Source organism: Ziziphus jujuba, chromosome 6 (genome assembly GCF_031755915.1).
Source record: "Ziziphus jujuba cultivar Dongzao chromosome 6, ASM3175591v1".
In the NCBI taxonomy this organism is placed as follows: domain Eukaryota; kingdom Viridiplantae; phylum Streptophyta; class Magnoliopsida; order Rosales; family Rhamnaceae; genus Ziziphus; species Ziziphus jujuba.
In genome coordinates this window covers 29,454,913-29,477,526 of record NC_083384.1, presented here as the reverse complement: position 1 = coordinate 29,477,526, position 22,614 = coordinate 29,454,913, and the positions used below count along the sequence as shown (strand labels likewise).

Below are 22,614 nucleotides of genomic sequence, written 5' to 3'. Positions count from 1 at the left end.
ATGAGCATGTGCTTAGGAAAGCAAACCAATAGAATTCACAAGGTTAAGAGGTTAAATGGCATTGAATCTCTTGACCTCTTCCGTTTGCATGCTTTTCCTGAAAACCCTGTAACAACTGATGATGGAATGGTGTTAGAGGTAATAAGATATGCTCATGGGAACCCACCAGTTCTTAAGGTCTTGGGTTGTTTCCTTTGCCGAAGAGATAAAACAGTATGGCAAAGTGCACTGAAGAAACTGAAAAGGGATCAAAATTTGGAAATTCAACAAGTGTTGAAAATCAGTTACGACAGGCTAGATAATGGGAGCAAGGATATGTTTCTTGACATTGCTTTCTTATATAATTCGTCTTTTACAAGAGACCATGCAAAAAGCATATTAGGTGACGCTGTGGAAATGGAAATTACTCTCCTCATTGAGAAATGTTTAATTGAACATGATGAAGGTAACGAACTACGGATGCATGATTTGCTGCCCCAAATGGGTCAGGAAATTGTACGTGATGAAGATAAAGAACCTGGTAATCGCAGTAGGTTATGCGATGCTATGGAAGTTTGTAATGTATTGGAAAATTGTACAGTAAGTATAAATGCATTATTGATTTCTTCTAAAAGTGTAGAATTCTTCTTACAAAACCGTTTCAAACGAACAAAATAATTAGGTCCATATATACCAACAAGTTCTGAATAAATTTCCCTTCATTGTATCCTATTTATAATAATGATGTTCATCTTAAATGCCAGGGAACCACAGCAGTTGAAGTCATATCATTGAACATGTTTGAAGTTGAAAAAAATGTGATAGTGCATCCTGGAGCCTTCTCAAACATGCGCAACCTGCGACTTCTCAGTGTTTATAATGGTCATGATTATACTGGCAGATATATGCTGATCCAAAAGTTCAAACTGTCCATTCCTCAAGCTCTTCACTTTTATCTTCCCACTAAGTTAAGGTTTTTACAATGGGACTCATACCCTTCGAAATCGTTGCCACCAAAATTTATTCCTGAAAATCTTGTTGGACTTCTACTTCGTGGCAGCCATGTTGAAAAGCTTTGGAATAGTCATAAAGTTGTGGTATGCTCAATTTAGTTATATTGAATTAGATGTTAAAAGTGCATGCATGTATGAAGTAATAATTAACCCCTTTTCTTCTTTGTTTTCCAGTCACTTCCGGTGTTAAGAAGGATGGATCTTAGTTTTTCCTAGTTCCTCACTCAACTACCAGATTTGACACGGGCTCCTAACCTGGAAAAGATAAATCTTAAAGGCTGTACAAGCTTGGTTCAGTTTCGTTCATCCCTTCAAAAATCTTGACGAGCTTACTTATGTAAATTTGAATGGCTGCTCCAAACTCAGATATGTTGAAGGGATGTTCAAGAGACCAGAGGAATTATCTGAAAGTTGGATCCAAAAGTTTAAAAGCAATGTATGGCCCTACCCATCTCAGGCTCACATTTCTCAAAAGTTTGCACCCAATTTAAGATGTTTACTTTTACGTGAGACAGCTATAGAAACAGTTCCCCCATCAATTGTGTATCTGTCGGGTCTTGTTGAATTAGATTTGGGGTTTTGCAAAAGACTTAAAAGTCTTCCAACAAGAATTTGTCATTTGAATTCTCTTGAAGAACTAGATCTAGGAGGTTGTGAGAAACTGAAAACGTTGCCAGAAATCTTGGACCCTATGGGACGGTTCAAACGACTTTATTTAAGTGAGAGTGGGATTAGAGAGTTGCCAGAGTCGATTGAAAATCTAGTATCCCTTAAAATTTTACGTATGGATGAATGCCAGGACCTTGAGTTTCTCCCCAGCAGTCTTGGTAAATTAAGGAACCTTAGCCTGATGTCGCCCAACTACTGTTCAAAAATTCAAGAATTGCCTCCCATTTCAACATCTTTGACCAACTTTTGTGTGAATTATTGTCATAGATTGAAATCTTTGCCAGAGATTCCATTCAATTTTTAAGATTTTTGCCAACGATTTCATCTCGACGGTTAAGTGTGTGTAAACGTGGCTGCAAATCATGGTCTGATTACTTTACATTTTACGGTTGTGGAAAATTGGATCAGAACACACGCAAAATGCTTGCTGATCAGGCACTATTTCATATTCTGTCTCGTCTGAATGGATTCTCTGTATGTATGTCTATTTCTCTTCGTTTGCTGAGATGGTTTTTAATTTTTGAGCAAGTTGATTAATTTCCCGTTCATGAAACAGGCCGGTGGTTGTCGTTCAGATTATTTTTGCTATCCAGGGGATGAAATTCCAGAGTGGTTCGACCATCAAACTTGTGGGAATTCAATCAGTAATATTGTGTCTCCTCCAAATTGGAATGATCCCGAATTCTTGTCTTTCGCTTTCTGCATTGTTCTTCATCAGAATAAACTTGATTTGCGTTCATATTTTGTTATCAAATGGATATTCAATTCCCAAAGATTCCGTTTTGGGTATGAGTTTCCATGTCTTTGTGCCGACAAATTTAAGGATAGGGAGGTCAGTTCAGATCACATGATCATGGCGCATGTAACAAAATGGGTTTTTCAACATGAGTATGAACTAAATTTGCCAGACGTCTCTTTCCATGCCTCTTTGTATCTAAAAGATTCTAGCGGGATTAAGAAGTTTGGGGTTCGGTTTATATACAGACAAGACTTAGAGAGGTTATATGAAAAAGCTGAAAGAAAGAATAAGACACGCTTCAATGAATGTTGTGAATCAAGTGGAAGTGAAGCTGTTGATTCTCTTGGGGAAGAAGACGATTATAAACGACATTTTCGGATATACAAAAATACGGGAGGGCTTATAAGGTAAATCGCATTTACACTTTTTTTTTTTTTTGGGGACAAATTAATTTGTAGGAGTTAATGTACGCTGTTTTAGCATTTTGTAGGATTTTGGTGGCATTAATATGTAAACTAATAAGTTTAAAAATTGAAAGGTAATCTCTAAAAGAAAATGTTGTCTTTTGTTCAAAATGTTACACGCATAGGGAAATTAAATTATTTGTCATGAATAGTATTTTGAGGAATTTTATCCCAATAATAAGAAAGACATGTGGCAAAGGCTTGGTTATTGAGCCAAGTGTGAAAAGGGATTTCTTGTATGATATACGGCTCACCTATCTTAGTGAGAGAGGAACGGATTGAAACCACGAGAGACAGAGAGAGAGAGAGAGAGAGATTTCCTGTATTTTTAGGGGTGATTTCCATGAAAATTAATGGTCTGTTTGTGCGGGTTTGATATGGGAAGAGGAAGACAGAGAGGCTTGTGTTCAGGGCCGGCTTCAGGCATAGGAATGGCCCATGCCCAGGCCTCCCTTTCATGGGGGCCCAGAAAGAAAAATTCCATATATATAATAAATAGAATATAATTATTAGTTTATTTTAGAAATATAAGGATTTTAATTTTAAAAAAATTCTAAATTATTTTTTTAATAATTTATCTAATTATAAACTATCTAAAATTTTTTTTTCACAGACATAAATAGAGATGTTTTACCATTAAAACTAGCTGCTTTGTCCTAAATTATCTAATTGATTTGTTGTTTTTTTTTTTTGTAAATTTTAATTGATCATTTATTGCCATAATTATATTTAATTATTTTATCTTTGAAATATAACAACTATTCAAGCCAGTTAAATGTTTTTTATTTTATAATTAATTAGATTTTAATAATAAAAAAAAATATATGTTAAATATTCTTTTTGTTTATGCTTTTTTTCCTCATCTTTTATATATATTTAATCTTGCTATTTAACTTATATAATTTATAATTCTGATCCAACTAACTTTAAAATAAAAAGTAAATTTGTAAATTATTATTTATTTTTATAAATTTATATTGTTCTAAAGAATTTTAAAAAAAATTAATATTCTATATATTTTACTGTGTGGTTTTTAAGATGGATCAGCTGCTTTTCACAGGCTATATGTCCTGTGTATAAATAGATAGCAGGAGTTTGCTTTACATAGAAAGAACTAAAATCACTCCTGCAATATAGCCTACAAAATAGCCTGAATGCTACAATATAGCTGTAATAAAGAGAGTTGACTACATACAATTTTATTCTTAAAATAGTTCCTCTAATTTTGGTCGTTTAGTTCTCTTGATTACTATTTCCTTTTTGAATTTGTGTTGAACCATGACATGTGGGGTAGAGTTATTATTTGATGGATTTGCAAACCTCTTCAAATTGGATCACGCATGCCTCTATTCTTGCTTTCCTTTTCTAAACAGGTTACCTTATCATATTCATTCTTATAATAATTTTAATTTTTTTTTTGTTTTATATGAATTTATGATTTTATTTATTTATTAATTATTTTTTATTGTTCATAAAAAATTAGAATTTGTGTTTCTTTAGTTTCTGCTTTTATTTTTTTTTTAATTCAAATAAATTGATAAGATTTATTTTAAGAATTAAAAATCTAAAAAAAAAAATTAATTCAAAAATAAAAATAGCATTTGAGATATTAAACTTTAAAAAAAATTCAATTCTTTTCCCTATACATGCATTTATTATTTTTTGTTAGTATAGGTTAACTGGAAAAATGTTTTTCAAAATTGAAATTAATAAAATCTTATTTATATTCAAATATATTTCAAGAAGATTAAATAATTTAGCAATTTTATTAACTGAGAAAGATTGATTATCAAATTTTGAATATAAAAATTTAATTAGTAATTTTGCATTTAAAAATGCCAAAAAAAGTATTTTATATCAAAATATCTATTTTATCAAAAATGATGTTTAATTAAGGCCCCAAATATTGTTTTTTGGCCTAGGGCCTCAAAAATTGTTGAGATGGCCCTGTTTGTGTTTGTAATCTGGAATTATCTTGTAATTGCTTGTTTTCATAGTGGATTGTTGATACATTATCGGAACTGGATGTGAGTTCTCATCTTGAAAGCTGAACCTGTATAAAAATCTGTGTCTCTATTTTAGTTTATGTTCTGGTATTTTGTTTGTTGAGTTAGATCTGCTGGTATATTAGTTTCTCATTTAGTTTTGCAGTATCTATACGTAAGAAACAAGGCAGATTATGGTATTTGCTGTCACAGTATATATTGGTGAATTTTATTTGTCACCATTTGGCATGTTTTATTGGTTTCAGGTTTTGAAGAATATGTGTGTGAGCTGTGCACACCACGGCACATATCTTCAAATGGATGGTTCCGGCATTAGTCTATAAAATACATGAAGTGGAACTCTTGACATGTTCTTGATTTTAATTACAATATTTGCATTCTCATTGTAACTTGTATCTGTCCGTACACTCCCAAGTATTTTCTCTATAAAGTTTGTACTGATTTAAGCTAATATGCTTTGACAGTGAATTAAATCTAAGAAATGACGCTCATATATATATAGTGTGAAAAATGGATAGGTTATCCTACAGGCTTTTAAACTTCCATTAATTTTCTTTTTTTGTTTACATATGCTTGAATTACTCAGTTAATCTGAAGATTATGAAACCAGTTAACTTTTATTGAGAAGCTGTTTGCTCTGACCTATGAGGAAGAAGAAAATCCTTGGACTAATTTGAAGACAATCAAGCATATTTTTTATCGCTTAGGTAAATCAATTTAAACAGTTTCTTTTCTTTGCAAATTAATTTGGTTAATTTATATGTATCTATCATTATCTGCAAAAATTCATGAACTGCAAGATATTGGCATTCCTATTTTAAGCAGTGCGTCTGTCAACAGTCAGAAATATTTTTATTTTTATTTTACTTTATGTATTTCTAGTCCCTTTTTCTAATAAGCACCTATCCTTTTCGATTATAAAGTTTTTGCCTTTTTTTTTTATAAGAATATTTTTGCATATGGTTGATTTTTCTTTTCGGTACTTTTGGTTTTTAAATTTCAATCTTTTGTACACCTTGGAGTACTCTGTTTCTTGAAGAGCCTTGAGTGATTCAATTTGTTCCTCTATTTCTTGAAGAGTCCTGAGTGATTCGATTTGGTGGGAAAATAGGAGAGAGTTTAGTGGCTTATATAATTAGCATTATCAACCTCCTTTCTAGTACTTGAGGGCACTCCATGATACTCTGCCTCTCTAAATCTCCCCTAAAGAATATATATCTTTTTAATCATTTTCAACATATACAAATTTTGTTGACCATAGCTTAAAGTCCATTCTAACAACAACTAAAACCTGAGTCTTCGTCAATTTAGTGCCTCAGGTTTGGACAAATCGATTTTCTTTCAGAACTACAGAATTGTAGAAGTTTACATTAGAACTTGATTTTCTTATTATCCATATGGAGGTCCATTCTGGGACCGTGAAATACTTATATAAGCACGTGTTTTTTTTTTTTTTTTTTTTTGAAAAAAAATTATTATTTGTTATAAAAAGTAATTTCATGGATATTTCAATGAACACATTAATGAATTTTGTTTATCCACAATTCGGTGTGTCTTAGGCTCAGGCTGTGAGGAAACTATGTGAGCTATGCAGCATGCATGACAACCCTTAGCTTTGAATGAATGGCGTGGTATGCTCTCTTTCTCTTGTCTTTTTCCTGATCTTGGCATTGGAATACCCTGTTTAGGTGATATCAGATATTTGTTGTGCTTATTAATATCATTAGCATCAACAAGCACCCAAGAATGACATGTGGGACAGCTTGGAGCTGTTTTCTCTTCTACTTTTGTTCCTTCAACTGGGTTTCATCAAATATCATTCTACATGAGCAGTACTATTATTGAGTTAATACATTAACAGCACTGTAACATGAAGCTAAACATTGGGAGCCTTAGATTTTTCTTCCTTAAATATGCACAGCATTTCACTTTGACTGCTTTTGTCAATGATTGTGAAGTTCCTCAATACGGATTTTTTTTTTTTCCCTTTCCTTTTTGAGTTAAATGGATTTTTGTATTTAGTGAGCAAGCTTTATGGGTTAATAGTCAAGTTTTTGTTATGTGTCAAATTAGAAGTGTAATACGCTCCATAGCACTGGCAGTAGCTGTATTTATTCCAATATCTTTTTTTTACTAACAATACTCAACAAGCATGCATTTTACTAGTACTGCGCTTCAACAGATCTGCTTTTGATGTAGTTAGCTTAAATGGTCCTGTCTTTGTTTGCAGAGAAAATTAAATAAAATAAAGAATATGATTCTGAGTTTTTTATGATGCATTTTGTTGGCCTAGTACATCATTATATCTAGTTGGATATTCTTAACTACTTTCTGAGTCTAATACTATATTATTGCATTTGAAAGGCTTTTCTAACACGGTTTCTGCAAAAATAGTGTAAAAAAAATATACGAAAGGCGTTCTCAATTTTTTTTTTTTCTTTTATTAGTTTGGCATTGGATTGATACCCTATTTGTTTTACTTGCCTGATGTTAGTATGAATATCTTTAATTACTAAGAGCCATTTTAAATTTAATTGCTGCAAAAGTTTAAAAAATTAAAAATTACAGATTACCTTTGAATATGAGTAGGCATTGTTTATGGTGCGTTTAATTGCTTCATACATCTTTATTGCTTTATGGCTAGTTGAACATCATTAACTTATCTTTCTGAGTATAATATGTATTTGATAAGAATTTTTATTTTGGTTTCTGGAATTGTCAAGTAAAACAAAAATTATTCTTGTTCAATACATAGTGTGTTCAGCCATGGTGGGTCATTTTTGTGTTTTGAATTGTTTACCAAAACGAAAAAGGTTTCCATTACTAGGTAACTTGTAGAATAAGCTTCTCATTTCTAAGTAAATTGTTTGAAAGAATTTTGATTGCTTGGGAAATGTAGTAAGTCTCATTTGGTCTTTTATTATTCTAAAAACACTACTAGAATCGCGTTGATAAATAACGCAATAAATACGTCGTACAAAATAAATAACGACGTATCTCACGGTATCGTCTAACATCCTATTGCTAAATCTATAAGACAACAAGCGATGCAGTATGAGAGTCACCTATCTTTGAGTTTTTAGCAACACATATTGACTTTTAGCGACACATTAATAGAATCGCCTATTTAGCGACGTATTAATAGAGTTGACTATTTAGTGATGCATTAGTAGAGTCACCTATTTAGCGACGCATTAATAAAGTGACTATTTAGCGATGTAGTAATAGAGTCGCTTATTTAGCGACGCATTAATAGAGTTGATTATTTAGCGATGCATTAGTAGAATTGCCTTTTTAGCGACGCATTAATAGAGTCACCTATTTAACGACGCATCGACACTTTTAGCGACGCATTATTTGTTAATGCATCGCCCCTTATTTTTTTTAATTTTTTTAAATTTTGTGAAAAGTGATTAAAATAGTCAAAATATAAAAATAATTAAAATACAAAAAAACGAAAACTAGCTTCATCCAAAATAAATAAAATACAAAAATTTTAAATAAATATTTTGTCATAACAAATTAATTATCAAATAAATTAAATATCATCTCATTGACATATTTTTACATAATTTGTAAGCTATTGTATTTTTCACAAATTTAATAATAATTAAACTTTCATGAATGCATATTCATTGAGATGGAAGTTGACATCCTCTTGTTGACGATATTACATCCTCATACTGCATATGGAAACATTAAAAAAGTTATTAGAACTTATGCAAAATAAATAAAATATTAATCATTATTAAATTTGTAATTTAGTAAATGAAAATTTAAAGAATATTACCATTGTTCTTAAGATTTGACGAGGCACATTTCTCCCTTCACAGTCATTACAAACATAGTCACTCTCACATTCATCCTTATTATCATTTTCATTGATACTTGGCAATTATATGACAAATGGATTGTAAGCCATCTTTGTCTCCAAGAACATCTTCTTCAGCAAAAGTACGATGTTGTGGTGAAGTTAAAACAATAGACCATCTTGAATCAAGTTGATCTTCAACATAAAATACTTGTTGAACTTAGTAAAATAATGTCAAGCAATATCACAAACATAATTTCTACAAAAGCAAGATTAATAAAACCCAATGAACCTAAGCTGCAGTTAAAATGGAAAAAAAAAAAAAAAAAACCCATCTCATGTCAAGAAAAAAGAAACTCACCTAAACGATGGAGACAAAGAAAGAAGAAAACCAAAAAATCACGAGGGCGATACAAAGAAATCCAGCTTCTCGGCCGATGACAACGTAGGCAAATGAAAAATGAAACCTGAAATATCTCACTCTTCAAGTCTCTCTTAGATTGCTTCCAAATCTAATATCGATTAGGTAGTGTACCTGATGTAGTTTTAAAAAAGAAAAAATGGATTCAAAGGAGCGCGTAAAAATTTTAAAGCGCGCCAAAAATTTTCAAAGAATGGCAAGAACGCGCCTTTTCTCCCAATTGCATTTTTTTTCTTTGATTAATTTTATATTTTTCAACTAAAAATAAAAACTGAAAATATTTCTTAAAAATACGAAGCAAAATATCGAAGATTGCTGTTTATTTTCTGTTTTTCAAGTACACCTTTATTCTTTATAAAATTTGCCTGTATTTCAAAATTTTTGCTTTTTTTAATTGAGAGAACAGACGACGTATTCTCTTCAAGAAGGGTCGCCTGTTCTTGAATTTTGGGATCAAGCGACGTATTATGGTCGAAAAGCATCGCCTGTTTCATTTTTTTATATTTTCTTTATAATCATTAAATAATTTTTTAATTGTTCATCTACAAATATATTCATGTAGCAATCCAATGAACATAAATTCCATTGATCTAAAAATAGAAAATAGTTTTGTCAATGCTCTTCTTAGTTATACATATATATGTATAGACGATGCACAAAATATCTCAAGACCTAATTTGAGATAGGGTACCGAATATAGAATTCTAATTCAACAAGCATTTATTGACCAATTTATCTAGATAAGTATGTTAAATGAGCTTAACTTTCATGTGTTTATGGTCATTGATAGTTTACTTGCTTTTAAAAACTGAAAGTCTATTAAATTGCTTTTTAAAAAAAAAATAATAATAATTGAAGGAACAGGTGACGCAATTCCATTAAAACACGTCGCCTATTCCATTTTTTTTTTAAATCTTTAATTAGTTTTGTTGATTGGTCATCTACAAATTAAAAAAAAAAAAAGCATATTTGCGAAACTAAAAAATTACTAAAAATAACTTTCAAATTGAAGAAAAAGTTAAAAATTGGTTGGGTGAAACGGCGACGCAGTTGTTTACAAATGCGTTGCCTTTTAGTCTATTTAGCGACTCTTTCTTAAAAGACTACATCACCTAAAACTATACTAGCTAGTTCTTGTTGTATTATTACATCCAAGTGATTTGGCCTGGTGGTGTGGTAATTTCTTAAGAGTATAGGAGGTCCTAGGTTTAGTTGATGTTATGACCCTATTTTGATTTCTTTTTTAAATGTTTAAACAAAAAAATTGAAAAAAAAAAGGCGACGCATTTGTCGCAGAATGCGTCGCCTGTTCATCTATTTGGCGACGCATTGTTAAAATAATACGTCGCCTAACACTATATTAGCTAGTTTTGTTGTATTAGTACATACAAGTCATTTGGCATGGTGGTGTGGTGATTTCTTGATAGTGTAGGAGGTCCTAGGTTCAATTCTTGTTATGGTCCTATTTTGATTTTATTTTTTTTAATATTTAAACAAAAAAATTGAAAAAAAAAAAAAAGAACAGGCGACGCATTTGTTGAAGAATGCATCGCTTGTTCATCTATTTGGCAACCATTCTTAACATATTGCGTCGCCTAACACTATATTAACCAGTTTTTACTGTATTAGTATATATAAGTCATTTGGCCTGGTGGTGTGGTGATTTCTTAAGAGTGTAGGTAGTCTTGGGTTCAATTTTTGTTGTGGCCCTATTTTGATTTATTTATTTTTAAATGTTTAAATAAAAAAATGGAAAGAAAAAAAAAAAAAGAATAGGCGATGCATTTGTTGAAGAATGCGTCGTCTGTTCATCTATTTGGTGACGCATTCTTAACATAATGCGTCGCCTAACACTATATTAACTAGTTTTTGCTGTATTAGTACATATATGTCATTTGGCCTGGTAGTGTGGTGATTTCTTGAGAATATAGGAGGTCCTGGGTTCAATTCATGTTATGGTCTTATTTTTATTTTCTTTTTTTCAAATGTTTAAACAAAAAAATTGAAAAAAATAAAATAAAAAGAATAGGCGACGCATTTGTTGAAGAATGCGTCGCCTGTTCATCTATTTGGCGACGCATTCTTAACATAATGCGTCGCCTAACACTATATTAACTAGTTTTTACTGTATCAGTATATATATGTCATTTGGCCTGGTGGTGTGGTGATTTTTTGATAGTGTAGGAGGTCCTGGGTTCAATTCTTGTTATGGCTCTATTTTGACTTTATTTATTTTTAAATGTTTAAACAAAAAAATGAAGAAAAAAAGAGCAGGCAACGCATTTGTTGAAGAATGCGTCCATTTATTTGGCGACGCATTTTTTAAATAATGCGTTGCCTAACACTATATTAACTAGTTTTTATTGTATTAGTACATACAAGTCATTTGGCCTGGTGGTGTGGTGATTTCTTGAGAGTGTAGGAGGTCTTGGGTTCAATTCTTGTTGTGGCCTTATTTTGATTTTATTTATTTTTTTAAATGTTTAAACAAAAAAATTGAAAAAAGAAAAAGAACAGGCGACGCATTTGTTGAATAATGCATCGCCTGTTCATCTATTGGTGACGCATTCTTAACATAATGCATTGCCTAACAGTATATTAACCAGTTTTTGCTGTATTGATACATATAAGTTATTTAGCATGGTGGTGTGGTGATTCCTTGGGAGTTTAGAAGGTCTTGGGTTCAATTCTTTTTATGGTCCTATTTTGATTTTATTTTTTTTAAAATGTTTGAACAAAAAAATTGAAAAAAAAAAAAAGAATAGGCAATGCATTTGTTAAAGAATGCGTCGCCTGTTCATTAATTCTTTTTATGGCCCTATTTTGATTTTATTTTTTTTTAAATGTTTGAACAAAAAAATTGAAAAAAAAGAAAAGAATAGGCAACGCATTTGTTAAAGAATGCGTCGCCTGTTCATCTATTTGGCGACGCATTCTTAACATAATGCATCGCTTAACACTATATTAACTAGTTTTTGCTATATCAATACATATATATCATTTGGTCTGGTGGTGTGGTGATTTCTTGAGAGTGTAGGAGGTCCTGGATTCAATTCTTATTATGACTCTATTTTATTTTTTGAAGAATGCATTGCCTGTTCATCTATTCGGCGACGTATTCTTTAAATAATTCGTCGCCTAACACTCTATTAACCAGTTTTTGTTGCATTAGTGCATACAAGTCATTTGACTTGGTGGTGTGGTAATTTCTTGAGAGTGTAGGAGGTTCTGGGTTCAATTCTTGTTATGGTCATATTTTGATTTTATTTAAAAAAAAAAAAAGTGAAGAGAGAGTCACCTGTTAACTATATATATAAAAATAAAAAAAATAAAAAAACTCAGTTTTGGTGCACTAATATTTTTATTGATTGTTATTATTAAAATAAAATTAGATTGATTAAAAGATCTAAAAAATAAAAAATAAAAAAAAGTGAAAAGGGAACACGCGACGCACAATCTTACTGGTGCGTCGCCTGTTACACATATAACAAAAAAAAAAAAAAAAAAAAAAACGACTTTAGTTATGTTGCTCTAATATTTTTATGGGTTATTTGTTGTTGAATTAAAATTGGATTAATTAAAAGAACTAAAAAAAAAGGAAGGAGAGAACAGGTGACGCACAATCTATATAGTACGTCATATATTTATTGAATTTTTACTGACACATTAACCTTAGAGTCGCAGTTTTGTTTTTTCAGACGTGTTTGTTTCGTAGCGTCGCCAAGTGAGTTTTGCTAGATATCAATTTTCGGGTAGTGAAATATCTAAAGTTTTATTGTGAAATTTGGTATGAATCCAATTGTTGCTTAGTGCTCCTATATTAAATCATGCACTAATATCATTAGTATCAAGAAACACCTAAGTATGGCTTGTACAGGCAGCTAGCAGAGCATTGCAACATGTAACTAAACACTTGGGAGTCTTAGATTTTTTTTTTTTTTTATGAAATATGGTGAGGGACTTTGTATACATTGACTCATTTTACCTTTCACTGATTTTGCTATTGATTGTGAAATTGCTTAATATGGATTTATTTTATTTTCTTTTTTAGGGAAGTGGATTTTAATATATCTAGTAAGCAAGTTTTATGGCATCGTGAAATTTTGGTTATTTTCAAATTAAAAGTGCAAGGACTCTACTCCATAGAACTGTTAGTGGTGGATAATGCTCGTATATAGCTGAATAAGTTTAGCCGCTTCTATTATTCATGTTTATATATAACTTGATTCACTACTAGCCTGCATTGTTTTCTTTTAGTAGTGCCGGGCTCCAATAAAACTATTGTTTTAGTTGATTTATATGGTTCTGGCATTTGTCTGTAAAATACATGAACTGTGAAGTCTTTGACATGTTCTTGATGTTAATTACAATATTAGCATGTCCACTTTAACTTTAAGCAGTTGTTTCCTCTGTAGTCACTAAAATGTATGAACACTGTCAAGTATTTTCTCACTTTAAGCAGTGTTTCTTCCATAGTCACTAAAATGTATGAACACTATCAAGTGTTTTCTCTAAAAAGTTTATACTGATTTCAACTACTATGCTTGACAGTGAGATTCAAATCTAAAAAATGACACTTATTAGATATATGAAGTGAGAAATTGGGTCTATATATGTGGGCTTGGAAGATAGCCAATAGGCTTTTAATCTTTCAGATTGTGGGTTTCTTAATTTATCCCATGTGTTCCTTCTTTCTTAATTTTCTTTCATATGCCAGAAGTACTCAATTGATGTGAAGATTATGAAACCAGTTAATGAGAAGCTGTTGCTCTGATGTACGAGGAAGAAGAAAATCCTAAGACTAATCAAAAGTTAGTCTAGCACATTTTTTGATTGCTTAGGTAAATCCATTAACTGGTTTCTTTTCATTGCAAAATTAATTTGTAGAAGTTAATATACTCTGTTTACAACATTATATGCAGTTAATATTCTCAGTTTGCAACATTCATTTCATAGTGTAGAGATTCAAACTGTGTATAGCAAGCAATATATATATCCACAAGCAGCACACAACCCACAAAAGTCCACAAACAAGCAAATATAGATGAAATAGAAAATCTCATAACAAACCCATATGAAAAATCTAGAGAGAGAAAGAGACAAGCACATAAATATAAAAGGAGAGAGAGAGAAAGAAAAACACATGAATGTTTTTACGTGGTTCGATCAAGGTGATCTATATCCACGGGCAAGCAAGGAGATGATGATTTTCATTATCTTGAAGAGATTACAAGCCTAATCACCAAGAGCATGGCACCATTGATGGGATTTTGAAGAACCCACTGTTTCTCTCTCTAAAACCAGTTGAAAAGCCCCCTTGTCAGTTCTGGCTTAAATTCCTAGGCTAACATATCTTTAAAGAATGGAAAAATCGTAATTTTGGTTTTTTTTTTTTTCTCATCTCTTGCTTTCTTCCTCTTCACTTCATTACCAAACATCATCCCATCAACTCCTCATGTTCACCATTAATTTAGAGTCAGAAAAACAACATTTCTTCACTTTGACTCTAAATTCACAAACTCTTCAAATCACTTCCCATCACTCCTTGCTTGCACACACATGCACATCACTTGCTTTGCACATTTCTTAGACTCAAACAGAGCCTAAGCTTCTCCGTTAGCATTACCTTGGTTAATATATCTGCCGGATTCTTTTCACCAGCAATCTTCACCAAATCCACTTCACCCTTGTCGATCAATTCTCGAACAAAGTGGTACTTCTTCTCGATATGCTTTGTATGGTCCAAGAAGGTTTGATTCTTTGCCAAGAAGATTGCACTTTGGTTGTCACAATGCATAATGACTTGGTTTGGGGGAACACCAAGCTCATTTACCAACCATTTTAACCATAATGCCTCCCTTGTTGCTTCTGTGGCCGCCATATATTCGGCTTCGGTACTTGAGAGTGCAACCACCGGTTGCTACGATGCTCTCCAACTAATTGTATTACCCCAAGCCAAAAATATCTAACCCGTCAAGGACTTTCTCTTGTCACGATCACTTCCAAGGTCCGCATCACAATATCCGATAACACAATCACCATTACCATTGTTCTCTTTCCGATACAATAAGCCAACATCCATGGATCCCTTCAAATACCGTAGAATCCATCGTAAAGCCTCCCAATGTGATTTGCTCGGATTACTCATAAATCTACTCACCACACTAACCGCATGAGCGATGTCCAGTCTAGTACACACTATTAAATACATGATGCAACCTAAAGTACTTGCATATGGTGTCTTAGCCATGCTCTCCCTCTCTTGTTCACTTTTCGGGCATTGCTTGGATGACAATTTGAAGTGGGGTGCTAAAGGCATGATCATGGGATTTGCATCGTCCATGTTGAACCTCTCCAAGACCTTCTCAATATACTTCTTTTGAGAGACAAATATCTCTCGCTTCTCCTTATCTCGAAATATATCGATCCACAAAATTTTCTTAGCTTCTCCAAGGTCTTTCATCTCAAACTTAGAACTCATCAACTTCTTCAAATTATCAATCTCATCCATATGTTTGCATGCATTCAACATATCACCAACATACAACAAGAGATAAATGAACTCCCCATTCAACAACTCTTTGTAATACACACAAAGATCAAACGTGCTCCTCTTGAAGCCAATACCAAGCATAAACATGTCCAATTTCTTATACCATTGCCTAGGAGATTGTCTTAAGCCATAAAAGGGATTTTTGAAGCAAGCATACCTTGGCACCCTTTGCATATCCTTCGGGATGAGCCATGTAAATCTCTTCCTCAAGGTCTCCATGCAAGAATGCCATCTTGATGTCTAATTGATGCAACTCAAGACCCTTGTGAACCACAAGTGATAACAAGATTCGAATAGAAGTGTGTCTCACCACCAGAGAGAATATTTCATTGAAATCCACTCCCTATTTTTGAGTATAACCTTTTGCAACCAATCAAGTTTTGAACCTTGATGCCTCAACTCCGGGTACACCTTCCTTCTTCTTGAACACCCACTTGCAACCTACAACCCTTCCACCTTTAGGCTTATCTACTAACTTCCAAGTTTGATTCTTATGCAAAGAATCCATCTCCTCATCCATGGCCGCCTTCCACTTTACCGAATCTTTTGAAGCTAAAGCTTCCTAAAAAATGTTAGGCTCTGACTCCATTTCTTTCGCTACTTCGAGAGCATATGCAATCTGCAAAACCACATCTCACCGGTGCCTTGGATTGTCTTCGTTCTCTATTGCGAGCCAAATTGTAATCATGGAGGTTATCAACATCAACTACCTCCTCATCGGTATGATCAACTACCTCATCAACTTGTTCTTAAGCCACTTGTGTATCACGGTGATCCTCATATGTTACTTTCTTCCTTAGATTATCCTCAATTCCAAGTTGAATGTCTCCTTATCAACTTCATCTCCATTCGAAGATTCTCCATCCTTCGCCAACCCAAGCATCTCACTCTCCTTGAACACCACATCCCTACTAAGTACACACTTCTTTGTATATGGATTCCAAAGTCTATAGCCTTTGACACCCTCCGAGTACCCCAAGAAAATGCATTTCATAGATTTTGGATGTAACTTGCCTTCGTTTACATGAACATACGAAGTGCAAGCAAAAACCTTGAGATTACTTAAATCCAGTGCATGCTTGGACCAATGCTCCATTGAAGTCTTGAACTCAATAGCACTCGATAGACACCGATTGATCAAGTACACCGCGATATTCACCGCCTCTGCCCAAAAACTTGTAGGTAGCTTAGCATTGGAAAGCATACTTCTCACTCTTTCCAAAATGGTACTATTCATACATTTGGGAAGACCATTTTGTTGAGGGGTCATCTGCACAGTCTTGTGTCTCACAATTCCATGCTCATTGCAATAAGAATTGAACTCCTGATTGCAATACTCGAGCCCGTTATTCGTTTGGAGCATCTTCATCTTCTGTCTGGTTTGGTTCTCAACCATAACCTTCCATTCCTTGAACTTAATAAAAGCCTCATCCTTGGTTTTCAACATGTAAACCCATACTCTCCTTGAGTAATCATCAATGAGGGTCATGAAGTACCTACAACCACTCATTGAATTCGTTCTCGTGAGGCCCCATACATCGGAATGAACATAATCCAAGATCCCCTTAGTTCAATGCACCGTGATGTTGAACTTCACCCTAGCTTGCTTGCCATAGATACAATGCTCATAAAAGTCAAGTTTCTCCGCCTTGTGCCCACACAAAAGCCCTTGTTTACTAAGTTCAATTAGCCCTTTCTCGCTAATATGGCCTAGCCTTCTATGCCAAAGTGTGGTGTCGCTCACTTTCTCATTCACCGAGACCGAAGCTTCACCTTGAACCACACTTCCATCTAGCACATACAAGCCATTCTTCTTAGAAGCCTTCATCGCTACCATTGAACCCTTCAAGACTTTCAAAGTGCCTCTCTCGACCTTATAACTATATCCATGCTCATCCAATGTACTGAGAGAAATCAAATTCCTCTTTAACCAGGGAATATACCACACATCTAACAAAGTTCTCACAACTCCATCATAAAGCTTCAACTTTATCGTACCAATCCCCTCAACATTGCAAACCGCATTGTTCCCCATGAGAACATGTCCTCCATCTAGTTCCTCAAATGTATCAAAATAGCTCCTTATCGGACTCATATGGAAAGTACAACCCAAGTCAAGAATCCACTTAACACCATTGTCTCGGTCGGTTACAAGTAATACGTCAGAGCTTTCATAACCTTTCGAGGCAACACTTGCATCTCCATCGGATTGCTTCTCCTTCCCCTTTCCAACTCTCTCCAGACAATCCTTTTTAAAATGCCCCAATTGATTACAACGGAAACATCTCATTTGTCCCTTGATTTTGATCTACCCCGACTTTTACCTCGCCGATTTCTACCACTAGGCTGATCTGAGGTTCTAGCTCTCACCGTGAACCCCAACCCATCACTACTATTGCCACTCAAGCTTTTCTCTGCATCGTTAGCAACTATTGTCGCTATAACTTCCTTCACATCCAAGGTTTGTCTTCCATACTTGAGAGTATCCACAAAGTGCTCGTTTCCTCGAGGCAAAGAATTAAAAAATCACCGCTTGGTCCTCACCCTCAATTGAGATTTGCATACTCTCCATGTCTTGAATCAACTTAGTGAAGTCATCAAGATTATCACTCAAAGACCTTCCCTCTTTCATTTTGAAGCCATATAGCTGTTACTTCAAATTGATGCGGTTTGGTACCGATTTAGCCATGTACCTCTCTTCCAAAACTCTCCAAACATCTGCCACCGTTCTTTCCTTCGACACCTCTCTCAACACCTTGTCTCCAAGACCAAGAATTATTGAACTATATGCCTTTTTCAATAATTCTTTTTTCTCTCTAACATCCATTGTTTCCAATAAATTCTCCTTACCTTCTAAAGCCTCATCTAACCCTTCCTTGACTAGCACTACCTTCATTTTCATCTTCCAAAGGCCAAAATCATTTGAGCCTGTGAATTTCTGCACCTCAAACTTCGTAGACATGGTCAAGTTTGCTTGGGTACATGATAATCAACCTAGCTTCAACCAAGGGAACTTCCAATTCCACCACAAGAAGCCAACAACAACAAGCTACACAAAAGCCCCAAATCTCCAAACTTTAATCCCTAAATTTTCACCAACCTAGGCTCTAATACCAATTTGTAGAGATTCAACTCGTGCATGGCAAGGAATATATATATCCACACGCAGCACACAATCCACAAAAGTCCACAAACAAGTAAATATAGATGAAATAGAAGATCTCAGAACAAACCCATATGAAAAATCTAGAGAGAGAAAGAGACAATCACATAAATATAAGAGGAGAGAGAGAGAGAAAAATATATAAATGTTTTTACGTGGTTTGATTAAGGTGATCTACATCCATGGGCAAGCAAGGAAATGATGATTTTCATTATCTTGAAGAGATTACAAGCCTAATCACCAAGAGCATGGCACCATTGATGGAATTTTGAAAAACCCACTGTTTCTCTCTCTAAAACTAGTAGAAAAGCCCCCTCATCAGTTCTGGCTCAAATTCCTAGGCTAACATATCATTAAAAAGGGGCAAAATTGTAATTTTGAATTTTTTTTTTTCCTTTTCTCTTGCTTTCTTCCTCTTCACTTCATTACCAAACATCATCCCATCAACTCCTCATGTTCACCATTAATTTAGAGTCACAAAAACAACACATAGTATTTTCATTGTATTAATTTATCTACTACTTTTACAAATTATAGGGTAATTTCTAAAGGAAAAGTTTATTTTCTTTTATTTGAACTTATTCTTTAGGAGAAGTATTTTGATAGATTTTTCATGTATATATCAGTGAATCTTGTTGATCCACAATTTGGCATGTCTTTTTACTTTTAGGTTATGAAGAATCTTTTTGGGAGCTATGCAGACACTAGCTTCTAGTGGATGGTGTGCTACCTTTGAAAAGTTCTGCCTTCCTTTTGTCTGATCTCTGATCATGGCATTTGGTGGCCTGTTTTGTAATATCAATATGAATTTTTTTAACCACTGTGAGCCACATACATATATTTGCTAAACAAATTAAACAAAATAAACATTAGATTACAATATGATGCTGAGTTGCTTAAGATGAATTATGAGTGTAAAAACGTCTTTGCATCCAGTTGAATATTCTCATGTTTTTTCTGAGTATAATAGTATATATGTATTTGAGAGTCTTTCAAATTTGTTACTAAAGTACTCAATAAGCAGCAATGTAATTTTTTTACTGCAATCTTATATGTGATGCATGTTTATAACCTAATCTAGTACGAGTTTTGCTTTGTTGCCTTTTAGTAGTACTGGGATCCAACAGAACTTTTTATTTTGTTGTAGTTAATTTATATGGTTTTATCATTGTCTACAAAATATTTAAATTCCTATTTTAAACATTGTGTCTGTCTGTAGTCGGAAATGTGTATGAACTCCCCACGCATTTTCTTTTTCTATAAAACTCTGTACAGATTTTAACTACCACTTAGACAGCAAGTTTCTAATCTAGAAAATGTCACTATATTTCATGTGTTCCTATTTCTTCCGTGTACTAGGAGTATCCAGCTTCCTATGCAAAGATGCCTGTGATAAAACATGCCCTCAATGAAAACAATGCCTAAGATCTGCAGAAGCTCAATTTCTTCATCATTTGTTTGTTAAACATGTTATAAGGATGAGCACAACTAAAGCAAGAATCACGAGTCTCAGCATATTCATTACTTCACTTGCTTTCTCTTTGAACCAATTAAACAGATATCATCCAACCTGAGCTTGAAATTGAATTCATCAAAATTCTGCAAAGTATCTTTTTGAATCCTGAACTTATAATAGAAATGGACTAATGACTCGAACTGTGTCAATGAGGGGCCAGGTAAACTCTCTCCATATATATATATGTGTGTGTGTGTGTGTGTGTGTGTGTATGTGAGTAATGGAGAGTGCATGAAATAGAAAGAAACATACGTGGCACTGACACACCACATTCATATCAGGATCATAAACTAACTTAAATGACACACCACATTCATTTCAGGATCATACACTAACTTAAAATTATTACTCCCAATTCTCGGCTTCTGATAGTTACTTCAATATTAGAGCCCGCAGTAAGTATGTTAATTTGATTTCTATTGTCTGACTTGATCCAAGTTTATAATTCAATTCCTCATCAAGTCCATTTCGAGACCTGTTTTTCAAGTACCTAACCATGGATAAGAGCTTAAGAATTTAATTTTAATGAAGCTAATGTTAATTGTTTCTTGTGAAAGCTAACTTACATGCTGGGTCCATTTTTTAAGAGTTAAAATTTTTTCGAGCTAATGATAATACCGAATCAAAAACTTTTTCCTCTGTGTTGAGAAATCCCGAGTCCGAGTGATTCAATTTGGTAGAAAACAGGTGAGATTCGACTAGAGCTTCTACAATTAGTATGATCAACTTCCTTTCTACTATTACTTCCACAATGCTCTGCCTCTCTAAGCCTGCTTCAAAGAACAGAGATCTTGTTTGACCATTTGAAAGATATTCAACGTTGACTTGGGTTTCTAGAATTATATATTATATTTGATTTATTTGGACAGCAAGTACAGCTTCGGAATTGGTGAAGAAAATATCTGAGATTGCAATATGGAGCACCGACTTTGAGAAAAGTCCAAAGCTTTGAGTAAGCTAAAGCAACCAACATTGTCAAAGTACAAGTAGAAGCTTGGCCTCTACAAAATAGAGTAGGCTCCAAGAGAGAGAGAGAGAGAGAGAGAGAGAGCTCTTATGTTAGAGTCAGCATAGACTGTCAGGTCTTTGCGTGAGTCTCTAATGCTATTATGTATGTGAGTCCCACTGGATGTATGAATATTTTGTATTGTATTTATGTATTTGTTTTGCATAAGTCATTAACATAATATAAGTGATTTATTTCCCTCGACACATTTCAATATACGCAAATTTAGATAATCTTAGCTTAAGCCATGTAGTAATATTTCAGGTCAATTTTGCAACAATTAAACAGGACTCTATACTGCCTATTTCGTACGTTCAGGTTTGCACACTGTTTTTCTTTGCAAAACTTGATTATTTTTAGGCCTTATTCCAACACAAATTTACTTGCAACAAGAATATCTTTCTTTTCTTTAAAAAAAAAAACTTAATTTAAAGGCAATAGGAGCAACCAGCTTGAAATGAACGCAAACAACCAGCTTTAATGGGTGGGTCATCATCAATTCCCAAACAACCAGCTTAGATGAGTGGGTAAAGTTTGACCTTAAGGCAATGCAACTATGCTTATTCAACATCTAATGAAGGGTAGCTTTCAGTGGAAATAGGACACTGGAGATAGCAGAAACTTGACTGATGCGCAGGGCTAAAGGGGGCAAAAGGTAGAGAATCTTTGCAAAAAGTTGAACAAACAGGAAAAATGAAATGAGTGCCATTAAGCCCACACGGTTTGGATGTCTGATTTTCAAAGTCCTACCTGTTTTTCTTGATCTCTAAATTTCTCTCTCTATCCTTCGTCACCGAGGGTTATCTTATACATACAAAAAAGCTAAGCAAACTTTCATTTCCATTTGAATATTATAGCCATTTCTAGCCATGGCTGCTTCTTCTTCTTCTTCTTTTCCTTCTTCTTCTTCTTCTTCTTCTTCTTCAGAATTCTCTTGTCAAGTAAAGCATCATGAGTTTGAAGAAAAGTATGATGTGTTTCTCAGTTTCAGAGGTGAGGATACCCGTGATACTTTTGCTAGTTATCTTTATGGGGCTTTATCTGCAAAGCAAATCTTAACCTTCATGGATCATAAACTTGAGAGAGGTGATGAAATTTCACCCACTCTTCGCAAAGCAATCGAGGAATCCAAGATTTGGGTAGTTATTTTCTCAGAAAACTTCGCTTCATCCACATGGTGTTTGGATGAACTTGTGCATATACTTCAATGCAAGAAAATAAATGAGCAGGGTAGTGTTATGCCAATCTTTTACGGCATAGATCCATCGGTTGTA

General features: G+C 33.7%; 1 protein-coding gene across 1 annotated transcript; it reads left to right on the top strand.

The window, feature by feature from the left end:
- On the top strand, positions 1-2,811 carry LOC132804064 (disease resistance protein RPS4B-like). Its single transcript, XM_060817960.1, has 5 exons — positions 1-579; positions 744-1,076; positions 1,270-1,755; positions 1,929-2,135; positions 2,218-2,811. Exons 1-5 carry the CDS (start codon positions 1-3, stop codon positions 2,809-2,811), a joined length of 2,199 nt encoding a protein of 732 aa, XP_060673943.1.
- The last annotated feature ends 19,803 nt before the right edge of the window (positions 2,812-22,614 follow it).

Coding starts and splice junctions, on each gene's coding strand:
- LOC132804064 (XM_060817960.1), top strand. CDS start 1: ATGAGCATGTGCTTAGGAAAGCAAACCAATAGAATTCACAAGGTTAAG. Junction 580..743: donor ATGTATTGGAAAATTGTACA/GTAAGTATAAAT, acceptor CTTAAATGCCAG/GGAACCACAGCAGTTGAAGT. Junction 2,136..2,217: donor CTCGTCTGAATGGATTCTCT/GTATGTATGTCT, acceptor TTCATGAAACAG/GCCGGTGGTTGTCGTTCAGA.